Source organism: Balaenoptera ricei, chromosome 6, assembly GCF_028023285.1.
Source record: "Balaenoptera ricei isolate mBalRic1 chromosome 6, mBalRic1.hap2, whole genome shotgun sequence".
NCBI classification, from domain to species: domain Eukaryota; kingdom Metazoa; phylum Chordata; class Mammalia; order Artiodactyla; family Balaenopteridae; genus Balaenoptera; species Balaenoptera ricei.
The window spans coordinates 89,834,103-89,847,590 of record NC_082644.1 but is presented as its reverse complement, the minus strand read 5'-3'; the positions used below and the strand labels follow the sequence as shown (position 1 = coordinate 89,847,590).

At 42.8% G+C, this 13,488-nt stretch overlaps 1 protein-coding gene across 3 annotated transcripts in view; it reads left to right on the top strand.

Annotated features, from left to right (window-relative positions):
* The window catches only part of ANKS6 (ankyrin repeat and sterile alpha motif domain containing 6), a 61,657-nt gene that overhangs the window by 21,863 nt on the left and 26,306 nt on the right, over window positions 1–13,488 (top strand). For 2 of the 3 annotated variants that reach the window (XM_059925147.1, XM_059925149.1), the window contains exons 9-12: window positions 769–972; window positions 2,051–2,204; window positions 4,307–4,476; window positions 13,042–13,228. In XM_059925147.1, coding sequence (XP_059781130.1) covers window positions 769–972; window positions 2,051–2,204; window positions 4,307–4,476; window positions 13,042–13,228 — 715 coding nt within the window. The remainder of the gene's footprint in view (window positions 1–768; window positions 973–2,050; window positions 2,205–4,306; window positions 4,477–13,041; window positions 13,229–13,488) is intronic. The other variant, XM_059925148.1, reaches the window with a different exon arrangement.

Here is a 13,488-nt window from a genome sequence, read left to right as displayed (position 1 = left end):
GCACCAAGTTCACTGTCTTTTCTTAATTAAAGTTAGCTTGGACTGTGTGAAAGCTTTTCCTTGACAATCTGCCAGTCATCATTGTGTGGATTTTATACTGACCCCAAATCACATTTTCAAAACTTAAATTGCAGTTTAAAATGTCAACAGTGGGAGGTGTGGCTGGAGTAGGAAGGAGGTGGTGGGATGGGGGATGGGAGGGTTGGCTGGGTTCACAGAGAGCCAGCCTGGGCCTTCCAGTACCCTCATCCCCTTCTCCTGAAACCCCCAACTCTGGTCACACCAGTGTCCTTGCAATTCTGCACACTGGTCTTGCTACTCTTGCCTCCAGGCCTTTCCACATTCTCTTCCCTCGGTCTGCAGTGCCCTTTCCCCCAACCTCTCTGTTGTCCTTTGGGCTCAGCTCAAGTGCCCCCCCCACCCACAAGATGCCCTCTCTACCTGCAGGGAGAGGTGGCCCCTCCCCTGTGCTGCCCCATCACAGCACACGTATCACCCCTTGGCTACCCCACGACTCTCCATACTCCCCGCCCCTGTTGTGTGTTTCTGCTGTGGACAGACACAAGAGAACCTGGGAGTTGGAGCAGAGCAGATGTGGGAATTGCTTGGTTGCTGGGAAGAGAGCTGAGGACACCATGTGGGTTTCTGGCTTGGGTGGAGGGGTAGGTAGTGCTGCCGTTCTCTGAGAAGCAGGGGAAACCTGGAGTCTTCCTCGCAGAGTCGGGAGCCCTCTTGGAGCTTGCCTAACCCACAGCCTGTCTTTTTCAGCTTCGGAATGGAGCCCCCTTCACCAGACTCCCAAGCGACAAGCTGAAGGCAGTCATCCCCCCTTTCTTACCTCCTTCCAGCTTTGAGCTGTGGAGCTCGGATCGGTCCCGGACATGTCACAACGGGAAGGCAGACCCTATGAAGACTGTGCGGTCCCAGAGAGCCAGCAGGGGGCAACCTGTGGGCGGCGGGAGCACAGACACCGTAAGTTGTCCAGCTGACATGCTTTACACATCACCACTCACTGACATTGTGATGTGTTGCAGGCAGAAGGGACCTGAGACCCACTAATCCAGGGGGGCTGAAGCTTTTTATTTTCTTTTAAATGAGTGATATTCTTTTGTCTAATGAAACCCTACCAAAGAACTTAATATGTAAGCAGATTAAAATGTTAGAGTGAATGGAGTGAAAATGGGAGCCCCTCTCCCTGGAACACAGGTTGAAGACCTGATCTAATCCACCCTTCCCTTTAGTAGATGAGGAAACAGCCCAGAGAAGGGAAATCAGTTGCTGAAGGTCACCCAGCCAAGTTGGGGCGGGGATGCTGGGACCAGAAATCAGGTTCTTGGCCTCTAATCAAGTTCCATACTACATTGCACAGGTCCAGGACCAAGCTCAACACTGGGAGGCAACTATGTGTGCTACTAGTATTTTCTTGCAACCAGAAAGTGTGACTTGTATCCTTTTGACCACAGTGGTTTCTGACTTGGTGGCCCTCAGTGTGTCTCTGTGATATACTGAGGTAGTCCCTCTCGTTGTGGGAGCTGATCTCCATATGTGTAGACTGTAGACAATGTAGATACGTAAATGGGCAAACTGAGGACAGGGATTTAGGACCTGACCCTGCCGCTTTGTGTCGAGTGATTGGAGAACCTCAGGACCCCCGTCTCTGTCTGACCCCCATTGCTTGCTGCTGCCTCCCTGGACTGTCATAATACCAAATCACTAGTTGGAGACCAAGGGCCTGGTGGCTGGAGGTACTCAAAAATGGACAGAGTGGGTTTACGTTAGTCCACCACGTGGGAGCAGGTGGGTGACCTGTACGATGTCACAGGTGCTCAGCCTGAGTTAATGGTCGGTCAAGTTGTCAGCAGATAGATGTGAACTGCCATCCCTTGGGGGACTCCTAGCAGGATGAGCACTGGTGGGCAAGGACGTGCCAGTGGATGCAAGCACCGGCTGGGATGGGCCAGCTGAACTCCAGGTCCCTCACCACTGTGATCTGTGCATCGGAAGGAATGAACAGCAAACCCTAACTGTGATATCCACCTTGTTCTTGCAGACTCCTGTCAGGCCAGTTAAATTTCCGTCTCTCTCCAGAAGCCCAGCCTCTCCCGCCAATTCTGGAAACTTCAACCACTCACCTCATTCTTCTGGTGGCTCCAGTGGGGTAGGAGGCATGAACAGGCACGGTGGGGAGCTGCACAACCGTTCAGGTGGGTACCCAGGCAGGCCACTCTGGGGAGGTGGGAAGATCCCTTGGGGTTGAGGGTGTGAACTGGGGACAGTTCTAGAGACCACTGCATACAGCCTGTCTTTCTCGTTGATGTGCCTAAAGGATTTTTCAGTGAATTCACAATTCATAGTTTCTTCTATGCATTTTCTTAGAGCAGGGGAGGGGAAGAAATAGTCTATAATGCTTTATTTTCTTGGAAACTTTTACAAGAAACTAAGAGAAATACATGGTGTTTTTGTGGTATTTAAAATCCCTGAAGATTCAACCTTAGATATCTTCTCATCCTGACCCTTCAATGAACAGATGAGGAAACTGAAGCTCAGAGTGGGAGACAGATTTGCCCAGAGACACACAGCAGATTTGCCCAGAGACAATTAAGACTCAAAGCAGATTGCCCCACAGTTATTTTGGGCTTATTGGCATACTTTCTTTTTCTTAAATTTTAATTTTTTTTCACATCATTACATTTGCTTACCATATTCTTTCAGCAAATATTGTTGACCACTTATTAGATGTGAGGGAATGTCTAGGCGATAGAGCAGTTAGCAATAAAAAATTCAAAGTCAGTTCTGTAGGAAGTTGTATTCTGGTATAAACAGATAATTTTTTAAAAATCTGATGATAGTAAATACTATTAAAAACAAAACAAAACACCAGAATATGGGAATAGGTAGTGAGGCTGGTTACAGGATATTTTCTAGTCCTCCCCGAGGGCATCCAGGATTAACCAAAGCCAGCTTTGCAGGAAGGCACCCAGCTTTATGCCATTACATAAGGAATGCATGCTTCTTATGGAAAAGCTTGAAAACCAGGTAAAGAAAAAAAAAAAAAAAAGGAAGTATAATCTCACCCACTAGGGATCATTGTTAACATTTTGGTGTATATCTTCTCAAAGTACTTTAATGCATATTTATGAAAGCGTAATAATAATTTATTAAGCACTTAGTGTGTGCCAGGCACAGTGCCCTTTAAATAGACTAGCTCCTTCAGTCCTCCAACAACCTGTGAGGTGTCCTCTCCACTTTACAGAGGAGGGAACTGGGGCTCAGGGGAGTTAAATAACTCGGCCAGGGTCACACAGCTGCGAAGTAGCAGAGCCAGGACCTGCACGCAGGCAGGCTGACTTCCCAGTATAGTCTGCTCTGTAACCTTTTTCCTCTTTGTACCCATTACCATGTTGTAAACACCTCTTTATGCCAATACACATGTAGCTACAGCATCTTTTAAATAACCAAACAGCCTTCCACTCATATGAGGTGTCAGTTTTAATTTACCAGTTCCCCCTTGTTGAACACCAAGGCTGTTCTAGACTTTTGCTCTTGTAGATCCCACTCTAAGCAATGGCTCCATATCTCTGCGCTTGCCTGCTTGCTTAGCGATTTGCTTAATGTAAGTGCCTTTGAATCAGGGTGGCAGGGTCAGTGGGTTTGCCTGTTTTTGAAGCTTTACACTTTGCCCTCCAGAATGGCTTTACAGCAGTGCCTGCCACCTAGTAAGTGCTCTATAAATGTTAGTTATCAGTGTTCTCCCTCTAGTGCCCTCCCGTGCTCTGGATATTATCACTTTCCCCTTTTCCTTCATAATAATTCAAGGTTGCTGGTAGGTTTGGGGAAACAGGGAGAGGGAACTTGGCAATCAGGATTCAGTCAGGGAGGCTGACCCCCTGAGTATTATGGAGTGAGAAAGTTATTGACACGACTGTGGGAGTAGCTGGGGGTGTAGAGATCCAGAAGCGGGGGCTGGACGATGGCAGAGGAGCCCTGGCGTGGCAGCACGTGCAGCGGCTGGCAGGCACTGCAGCGGGGCTGCTGGGGGAGCCCAGGGCAGGGCGTGTTGTCTGCGCCCTCTGGCAGCTGACCGAACCGGCAGTGGCTCGGGGGAAAGTGAGGACAAACTGGAGCCTTGACGGCCGTCCACCTACCAGTTGTCGTGCACAGTCCTCCTGTGGTTAGCCCTGACCCAGAGCCAGGGGCAGGGGTCTGGGAAACGGGGTTCCGGCTCAGCCAGGTCGGCACCTGATGTCCACCGCCCGCACTGCAGTGCCCTGGACCCAGGCAGTCATTCCTATTCCTGTTTCCTCAGGTGGCAGCATAGACAGTGTTCTGTCCCAGATCGCTGCCCAGAGGAAAAAAGCAGCCGGATTATCTGAGCAGAAGCCCAGCCATCGGTCAAGTCCTGTTGGGCCAGCGCCTGGCTCCAGCCCGTCGGAGCTCCTGGTCTCCTCTGCAGGCGGCAGTGTTCCTGGTGGCAAGGTGCTTGTTCTGTTTCCGTCTGCTCCTCTGACGCTCACAGGTCCTGTTCTAGCATGGTCCACGCCTGGGGAGCACAGGCAGTGCCACCGTCGTGGCATAGGACTAAACCTCCCATCTGGCCGCACCTGGGCTTTCTGAGAAGGGTGGTTGCCAAGATCATACCCTGTGCCCTTGGTCTCCTGCACACGTGTGTTCACCTCTCGCCCGATCTCCAGGATCCCTCCAGGTGGGAGGGGTGCTGAGGTGCGGTGCGATGCCGGGGTGAGCACTAAGTTCTGCAGCCCTGTACTGGTCATCCAGCCTCACACGGCACGTGTTTTTGTTCATGGATTTAGAGCAAAAGGGTTCAGAGTGTGGGTTCAGGAGCAACTGCCTGGGTTCTAATCGCAGCCTCACACTTTAGCATTTAGAATGGGGCTGGTACCTGGTACGCCTGTGTAAGTGTCAGCTCTTACTGTTGACAGTTGTAGCAGTAGTATTTGTACTCCTTCCTTATGCATCCACTGTCCACATCTTTGGAGCATCTGCTCTGTGCCTGGCACTGCCAGCAGTGAGGATCCAGCAGTGAACCAGGGGTTTGGTGACCGTTCTCAGCGTGTCACTACAGACACAGCCGTCTCACACTGGCGTGGTAGGGTCTGTCGTGGAGAGGGGAGGACGCTGTGGGGCACGGCTGGGTTTCTGCCGAGGCTTGAGGGCGTCAGTGACATCTAGACAGGGCTCTGAAGGATGAAGTGCCAGATGAAAGGGGCAAGGGTGGGGCAAGGGGGAGACTGTCCCAGGGTGAGGGGACGGCACGTGCAGAGCGCCAGAGATGAGAGTGTGGTGTAGGAAAGGAGCTAAAGGAAGGTTGGTGGGCAGGACAGAGCCAGGGCCTCACCTCCCTGCTCTGGCACCTTTCCTCCATTAGTGCAGCCCCAGAGCATTCACCACGTTGGTAGCAAACTGTGGGATTTGCAATGCGTGGAAAACCCCACGTGCCTCTGGGAGGGGAGGTCTTCCAGTGTGTTCAGAATCTGCCCCCTCTACCTCCTGAGTCCCTCCTCCTGGGCTGATTAATGTAGTGAGCCCCCAGAGTGTGGGTTCCTAGTCATGAGTGTGAACTGGCTCCTTTACCAGATGGCTCTCCAGGTGCCCCACAGTGGGGCAGTATAGCCCATTTCCTCCTCTGAGAGGACCCCAAGGCCAGGCACAACCCCACTCTTCATCTTATTTTCTAGATGTCTTAAGCTTTCTCCCTGAGAAAAGTTAGATCGTCTGAAGGCCTCACCCTTGGACCTTTGCCCAGAAGTGCCTCCAGAGATTGATGTCTTAATGGATGTATGAGAAATAGTCTTTATTTTCTGCCCAACCACTGTTGGTTATACAACTCTTTTTGTTATTCAAAGTCCCTTATGCAGCTGGACCTGTGTAATTAGTTTCTTTACAATATAACTCCAGAAAAAATTTCTCTCTATACATTAGCATATTTTCTATTATGTTCAAAATTACTTGTGTAATAGGATTTATGTAATTAAGTTCCTTTTAGAATTCAGCTCTGTGGAAAAAAATGTCTCTACTGATACTTCGATACATTTTATTTCATCAGATAGTAAGAATTCTATAATTAGCATATTTCACTTTTTGCCTTTGCTGCTAGGAAACTCAGCTACTCATTAAGGTAAATCTGCTACTCTAGAATTTTGATATAGTTTTCCTCTTCTCTGTTGTCTAAAATTTTCTGTTTCTATTTTGATGGTCTTATTAGATGTGTTATATATTGTTAGCTTCCTTTAATTCGTGTTGGAAATAGGTAGGCATCTAAGTTATAAATTATATTAACTATTACCTCACTTGGATGCACCTATCATATTTAATCTGTATACAAGTATGTTCTGATGAAAGGAAATTGTGTCTAAAGAAGCATTCAGGAAACAGAAGACTGGGGAAACGATTCAGTTTAATGATCACCTGATATTCTTAACATAAGAATATGCTGTAATCCTGGGGAGCTATTTAAAAATTCAGATGACTGGGTTCCACACAGCATAACTGAATGAAACTCTTAGGGTAGGGTTAGGGGAATCTGTTTTTCTCCCCAGAGAGTGTTGCAGCCAGTCCAGCCCAAGTTCTTAGAAACCACTGCCCTAAACCAAAGGACACAGGAGTGGGCTTTCTGTCAAAGGCTCCAGCAGCAAAATGGAGACATGAAGTGCTTTTCAAAGACGCCTTTAGGAAGAATTAGAAATTAGTATTCAAAACATGAGCCTCCTGAATCTGGGTTTTGTACTTTGCTTAAAACAAGCACCCCTGTGATGGTGGGATATTTGTACAGCATGGCTTCTCACATGAAGTGTGCCTTAGGAGACACAGAACTGGGGGGGAGTGGGATCAGAGTATGCTTCAACACTTCACAGATCTCAGGAAGCCCAAAGGCCCACTGGGAATATCAGCTTTCTATTCCCACCCAAAAGCACAGTGGTTTAAAACAGAAAGCATTTCTTTTGCTTGCAAATCTGTGGCTGGGCAGTTTAGTCTTGACTTAACTAGGCAGTTCTTCTGGTCTGAGGGGATCACTTGGATGTTTGGCTTTTGGCTGGGGTGACCAAAAAAACAGGGCCATGTATGTCCACAGCAAGCTTGGGTATGTTCTAATGGCACCAGTCAAAGGCATAAGTTGAAAACCAGTCAAGTAACTAAGTCATCACACCCACTGCAGGAGACCACACAGAGTTACGTAGCAAAGGGTATTGATCCAGGGAGGGGTGGAGATGATGCCATTACATGATCAATCTGCCACACTGGGGATGAGAGGAATGGTTCAAATATTTCAGAGCATCCCAAATTTTATACTTATCTGCTCCCTCCCCAATAATGCTGCACACAAGGCCTAGAGTATTGTGTTTCTTTGCCCTTGGCTGGGATAGATCTGTTTCTTAGGGATATACCAATTATCTCCTGCTTAACCAGAAGCTTTATTATGGAATGTCTGTCTTTATAGAAAAAGCAGAAGGAAGAATTCATTAATAATATAGGCAGCTTATTGACAAAGTCTTTTCAAACCTAAGAAAGGGATTTCTTTTTCCACTCTGAGTTGTAGTTAGCTTGAAGGAGCATTAAAGGCCTAGCAGAAGGAAAGGTGTACCCATTTCCAGGCAGGAAAACTATTTGTCATGGTGTCTACTATTCTATATGAGATGTCCAATTTTTAGCATAAATTATAAGATGTACAAAAAGGCAAGAAACACCACACTCCCAAGAAATAAGGCAGTCATCAGAATCTGACATAGATGTGAAACAGGTGTTGGAATTATGCGACAGGAAATTTAAAAGAACTACAATTAATATGTTAAAGGCTCTAGTGGAAAATTTGAACAGCATGCAAGATCCTATGAGTAACAATTTCAGCAGAGAAATGGAAACTATAAGAAAGAATCAAATGGAAATGCTAGAAATAGAAAACATGTAACAGAGGTGAGAAATGCCTTTGATGGGCTCCTCAGTAGACCTGACACAGCCAAGGAAAGAATCAGTGAACCTGAAGATAGGGCAATAGAAATTACCCAAACTGAAACACAAAGTAAAAAAGAAGTTAAAGCAAAAGAAAAAAAGCAGAGCACCCAAAAGCTGTGAGATAATGTCAAATACTCTCACATACAAGTAATTGGAACCCCTGAAGAAAGAGAGAGAATGGTGGTCCAGAAGGAATATATATGTATTTTTTAATGACCAAGAATTTCTCCCCAAATTAATGACAAATGCCAAACCATAGGTCCAGGAAGTTCAGAGAACACTAAATAGGATAAATACCAAAAAAAGAACACTTTGTCAGAGTAATTCACCATATTAACAGGCTAAAGAATAAAATGCAGAAAAAGCACTTGGCAAAACTCAAACTCCATTCATGATCACACCTTTTGGCAAATTAAGAATTGAAAAGAAATTCCTGGACCTCATATAAGATACCTGCACTTAGCATCATACTTAATGGTGAAAGACTGAGTGCTTTCCGCCTAAGATCAGGAATAAGGATGTTGTCTCTCACATCCAAGTCTCTCAACTTTGTACCGAAAACTATAGCTAGTGTAATAAGGTAAGAAACAAATAAAAGGTACACAGATTGGAAAGGAAGAAAGAAAACTATCTCTATTTTTAGATGATATGATTATCTGCTTAGAAAACTCAAAAAAATCTACACAAAAGCTCCTAGGACTAAGAAGTGAGTTCAGCAGGGTCTCAGGATACAAGGTCAATATACAAAAGTCTCAATTGTATTTTTACACACTAGCAATGAACAATTAGAATTAGAATGGTTAGACTTTTAAAATATGAAACTTAAAATATCATTTACAATACATTTGTAATGTATTATATGAAAATAAAATTATATGAAAATGTATTATGAGAATGAAATACTTAGGTATAAATCTAATAAAGTATATGCAGAATCTATAGGTTGAAAACCACAAGACATTGATAAATCAAATAAGCTTAGATAAATAGATATCAATTTTTTTGTAATTTGATCTATAGATTCAATGTAATCCCAATTAAAATCCCAGCTAGCTCTTTTTGTAGAGATCTAGAAAGTGATTCTGAAATTTATATTTAGATGCAAAGAAACTATAATAGGCAAAAGAATTATGAAAAAGAGAATCATACTACCTAGTTTCAAGACTTACTATAAAACTACAGAACGGTATTAGAGAAGGACAGACACATAGGTCAATGGAACAGAATAGAGAGGCCAAAGAATAGTCAACTGAATTTTTTTTTTTACAAAGGTGCAAAGGCAATTCAACAAAGAAAGGGTAGTCTTTTCAACAAATAGTGCTGGAACAATTGAATATGCAAGAAAATGAACCTTCACATATTTCTCACAGCTAATTCAAAGATTAACTCAAAATGGATCATAGACTGAAATACAAAATGAAAAACTATAAAATTTCTAGGGGAAAGTCTGTGTGACTTTGGATTTGGCAAGGAAGTTTAAGATATAGTACCAAAAGCATGATCCATAAAAGAAAAAAATGTTAAATTCAACTTTATGAAAATTCATATATTTTGTCTATAAGAGACAGCATTAAGGGAATGAAAAAACAAACCACAGACTAGACAAAATATTTGCGAATCATGTATCTAATAAAGGTCTTGTATCCAGAATAAAGAACTCTCAAAACTCAACAGTGAGAAAACAACCAATAAATTTAAAAATGGGCAAAGTATCTGAATAGATAGTTCATGAAAGAAAGTATGCAGATGGCACGTAAACATATGAAAAGATGTTCAACATCATTATTTAGGAAATGCTACTTAAAACCACAATGAGACAGCACTCTACACCTATTATTAGACTGCCTAAAATTAAAAAAAAAAAAAATTAAGTTACAAGTGCTGTGAGAATGTGGAGCTACTGGAATTCTCATTCGTTGCTGGTGGGAATGCAAAAATGATACAGCCGCCTTGAAAAAGTTTGTCAGTTTCTTATAAAACTAAACATACATATAGCATGTGACCCGGCTCTCTCACTCCTAGATATTTACCCAAATGAATTTTTTAAAACTTCTGTTTATACAAAAATCAGTTTGTGAATGTTTACAGCAGTTTTTTCATAAACACCCCAAACTAGAAACATCTCATAACAGGTGAATGTGTAAACTAACTGTGGTAACATCCATGCCGTGGAATACTACTCAGCAATGGAAAAGAACACTCTACTGACACATGCAGTAACTTAAATGAATCTTAGAAGCATCATGCTGCGTCAGACAAAAAAGTGTACATATCGTTTGATTCCATTTATATGACAGTATACAAAAGGCAAAACTATAAGGATGGAAAACAGATCAGTTATTTCCATGGGTTGGGATGGGGGGAGGAGTTGACTAGAAAGGGACAGCACAAGGGAATATGGGGGATGATGGAACTGTTCCATATGGTACTCTGTTGGTGGATACACAACTCTACGTATTTATCAATACCTGTAGAATTGTACACAACAGTTATTTTTACTGTATGCAAATTTTTAAAAAATCAACCAGGACCTAAGGATGTACACAGACTATGACAACAGATCTAGTTGTATTACAAGTGAATGACATAACTGCACTATAGGAGGTGGGAGAAAACATGTAAATGGATGTTGTAAGAGTAAAGTAAAGACAAAAAGAACTGTACAAAAGCATTGTACTCTAGTTGATTTTTTTTCAAATTGGGGTATAGTTGTTTTACAATGTTGTGTTAGTTTCTACTGTACAGCAAAGTGAAGTAGAGTTCCCTGTGCTATACAGCAGGTTCTCGTTAATTATCTATTTTATACACAGTAGTGTATATATGTTAATCCCAATCTCCCAATTCATCCTAGTTTTTTTTTTTTCTTGCAGTCATTATGGTCTAGCAGTTGTGAAGCTACTTTACATATATATACCTTTTGTGTACATATACCCTTTATATATATACTAGGGTTGAACAAATAAGTAAATATATTATAGATAATGAGCCCAGTTTTCAACTGTCAGAGATTGAGTCAAAGGGGAAATGCTAGAACTAATCCTGTGGGTATTGGATTGGAGTCAGAGGTATCAGTATGAATCAGTATGAATGTATGCATAAATATACATATATACACAGATTGATAGACATAGGAATATACTTATTGTAGAGCTATGTGTGTATGCATGGGTTAGTAGACTTCATATATTTCCTTGCTCTGTTCACTGAGAGGACCTAGAAGCAGTGATATCCCAGTAGCCATGAGCAACCTATTATCCAGATTTTGGTTTCTAAATAGCACCCTCCAATAAAAGGAACCAGGGCATAACAGTAGTATTGGATTATAACCCAGAGAATAAATATCCACAAGCCCATGTTGATATGAATAAATAACTGAATAAATAAATCGGGGGAGAAGGAACAAGTCTTCTGTACAGAAGAATTCCAAGTAATAAATGTGGAAGGAATAAGGGAAATAGCAAAACACCATTAGAACATCACAGTAGTAATTGGTCCAGAGAAGATGCACCAAAGAATGTTAAAATTAGCAGGCAAAACTTTTAAGAAAAAACAAAATATTTAGCTCAAAATGTCTCCCCAAATATTTATTGGTTATAAAGGGAAAAATAGTAACTTCACAATGGAGAAACCTGACAGACACCACCTTAACTAAGTCATCAAGGCTAGCATCAGTGATAAGGTACTGATACTTTGTATCTCCTGGTGTGATGCATTGAGAATGGCACATCACCTCAGTGGTCATCAACCTCAAAATCCATAAGTAAATCTAATTATGAAAAAATAAGACACACCCAAATTGAGGGACAGTCTACAAATACCTGACCAGGACTCTTCAAAAGTGTCGAGGTCATGAAAGACAAGGCAAGACCAAGGAGTTTTCACAGATTGGAGGAGACAAAGGAGGCCTAACAAGTCAATGCAGCATGGATCCTGGACCAGAATAAGAATCAGTGTAACAACCAGTGATATTTGAGTACTGTCTGTAGTTTAGCTGATACTGTCCCAGTGTTAATTTCTTAGTTTCCGTAATTGTAAGTCTAAGAGTACTCACAAACATAGAAAACAAATTTACAATTACCAAAGGGGGGCAGGGAGGGACAAATTAGGAGTATGGGATTAACAGATACAAACTACTATACATAAAACAGATAAGTAACAAGGATTTACTGTATAGTCCCAGGAATTATACCCAATATCTTGTAATAACCTATAATGGAATATAAAGTGCAAAAAAACCCTACCCAAATCACTATGTTGTACACCTGAAACTAGCACAACATTGTAAATCAACTGTACTTCAATAAAATAAAGTATTTCAAACTAAGAAGGGCTTTTTGTGTGCAACACACACACAAAGGAAAAATAATAAGTGTTCTGTGGTGAAAGGTTAGAAGTGACTGGTTTAGATGAAGAAACATGAAGAGCAGAATGGGCATTCGTTTGTAATAAGCCACACTTCCATTTTAGAGCTGGTTAACTGAGAGGTTAGGGGACTCAGCCAAGGACACAATGTTGCAGCTGTAGGGGCAGGACTAGGACCCAGGTTTTCTGGCTCCTTATGTGCCACTTTTTCCATCCCATTCCCTGCCTCTCTGCTCCAGGGGAGGATTTTCCTGTAACTGTTTTGATAATACTGTTTCTGCTTTGCATGTTTTCTTAAGTAGATGTCATAGTCCTGGTTAGATATCTTGTTGAGTCAAATATCCCCCGTGTTCCCTGTTGTGGGTGTCTGTTTGAATCATGTCTACCCTCCAGATGTTGGCTTATGTATTTGTCTTATTCTTTTTTTTTTGACTTCATAATCAAATTTATTAATACCCTCTGGAAATAAGAAAATATTACACATTTACACAATGAAGGATAAAGGCCTTTCTAAACTACAGACACACAGACATACAGAGACAGATAAAGAGGGCTTATAGCTTGGATTCTAAAATTTCAGTCACAGGTCAAGAGTAAATGCAGAAACCCCAAATCTCACCAGTCCTGGTATGAAGGAGTTGTTTTCCCTCCCAATGGGCAAAGGACTCAATTGATTTGGGCTCAAAATTGTATTTGTCTTATTCTTTTCAGCAGAAACTGGAGACGAGCAAAAGGCCTCCGTCTGGAACTTCCACTACCTCCAAAAGCACCTCCCCCACCCTCACGCCTTCACCTTCTCCCAAAGGGCATGCGGCCGAGTCCTCCGTGTCCTCCTCCTCATCCCACCGGCAGTCCAAGAGCAGTGGGGGCTCCAGCAGCGGCACCATCACTGATGAGGGTGAGTCCCCTGGGTCCTGAAAGCCCACCCTTTCCTCTTCACCATGGTAACCTAGCAGGTGCCCTTCTTTGCTATAGCTATCCTAAGTCAGGTGTTTTATCGTTTTTTCAGTCAAACAAAAACACCTGTCTTTCCCTTTCCCTGATTCTACCTTGTATTTTTGTTTTCACTGAGCTTACATACCTAAAAGGTGTATAGTGGTTTTTGAATGTAGGTGAGTTTTGTTTATATATACGAACAAACACCTGTAGAACTGCTTC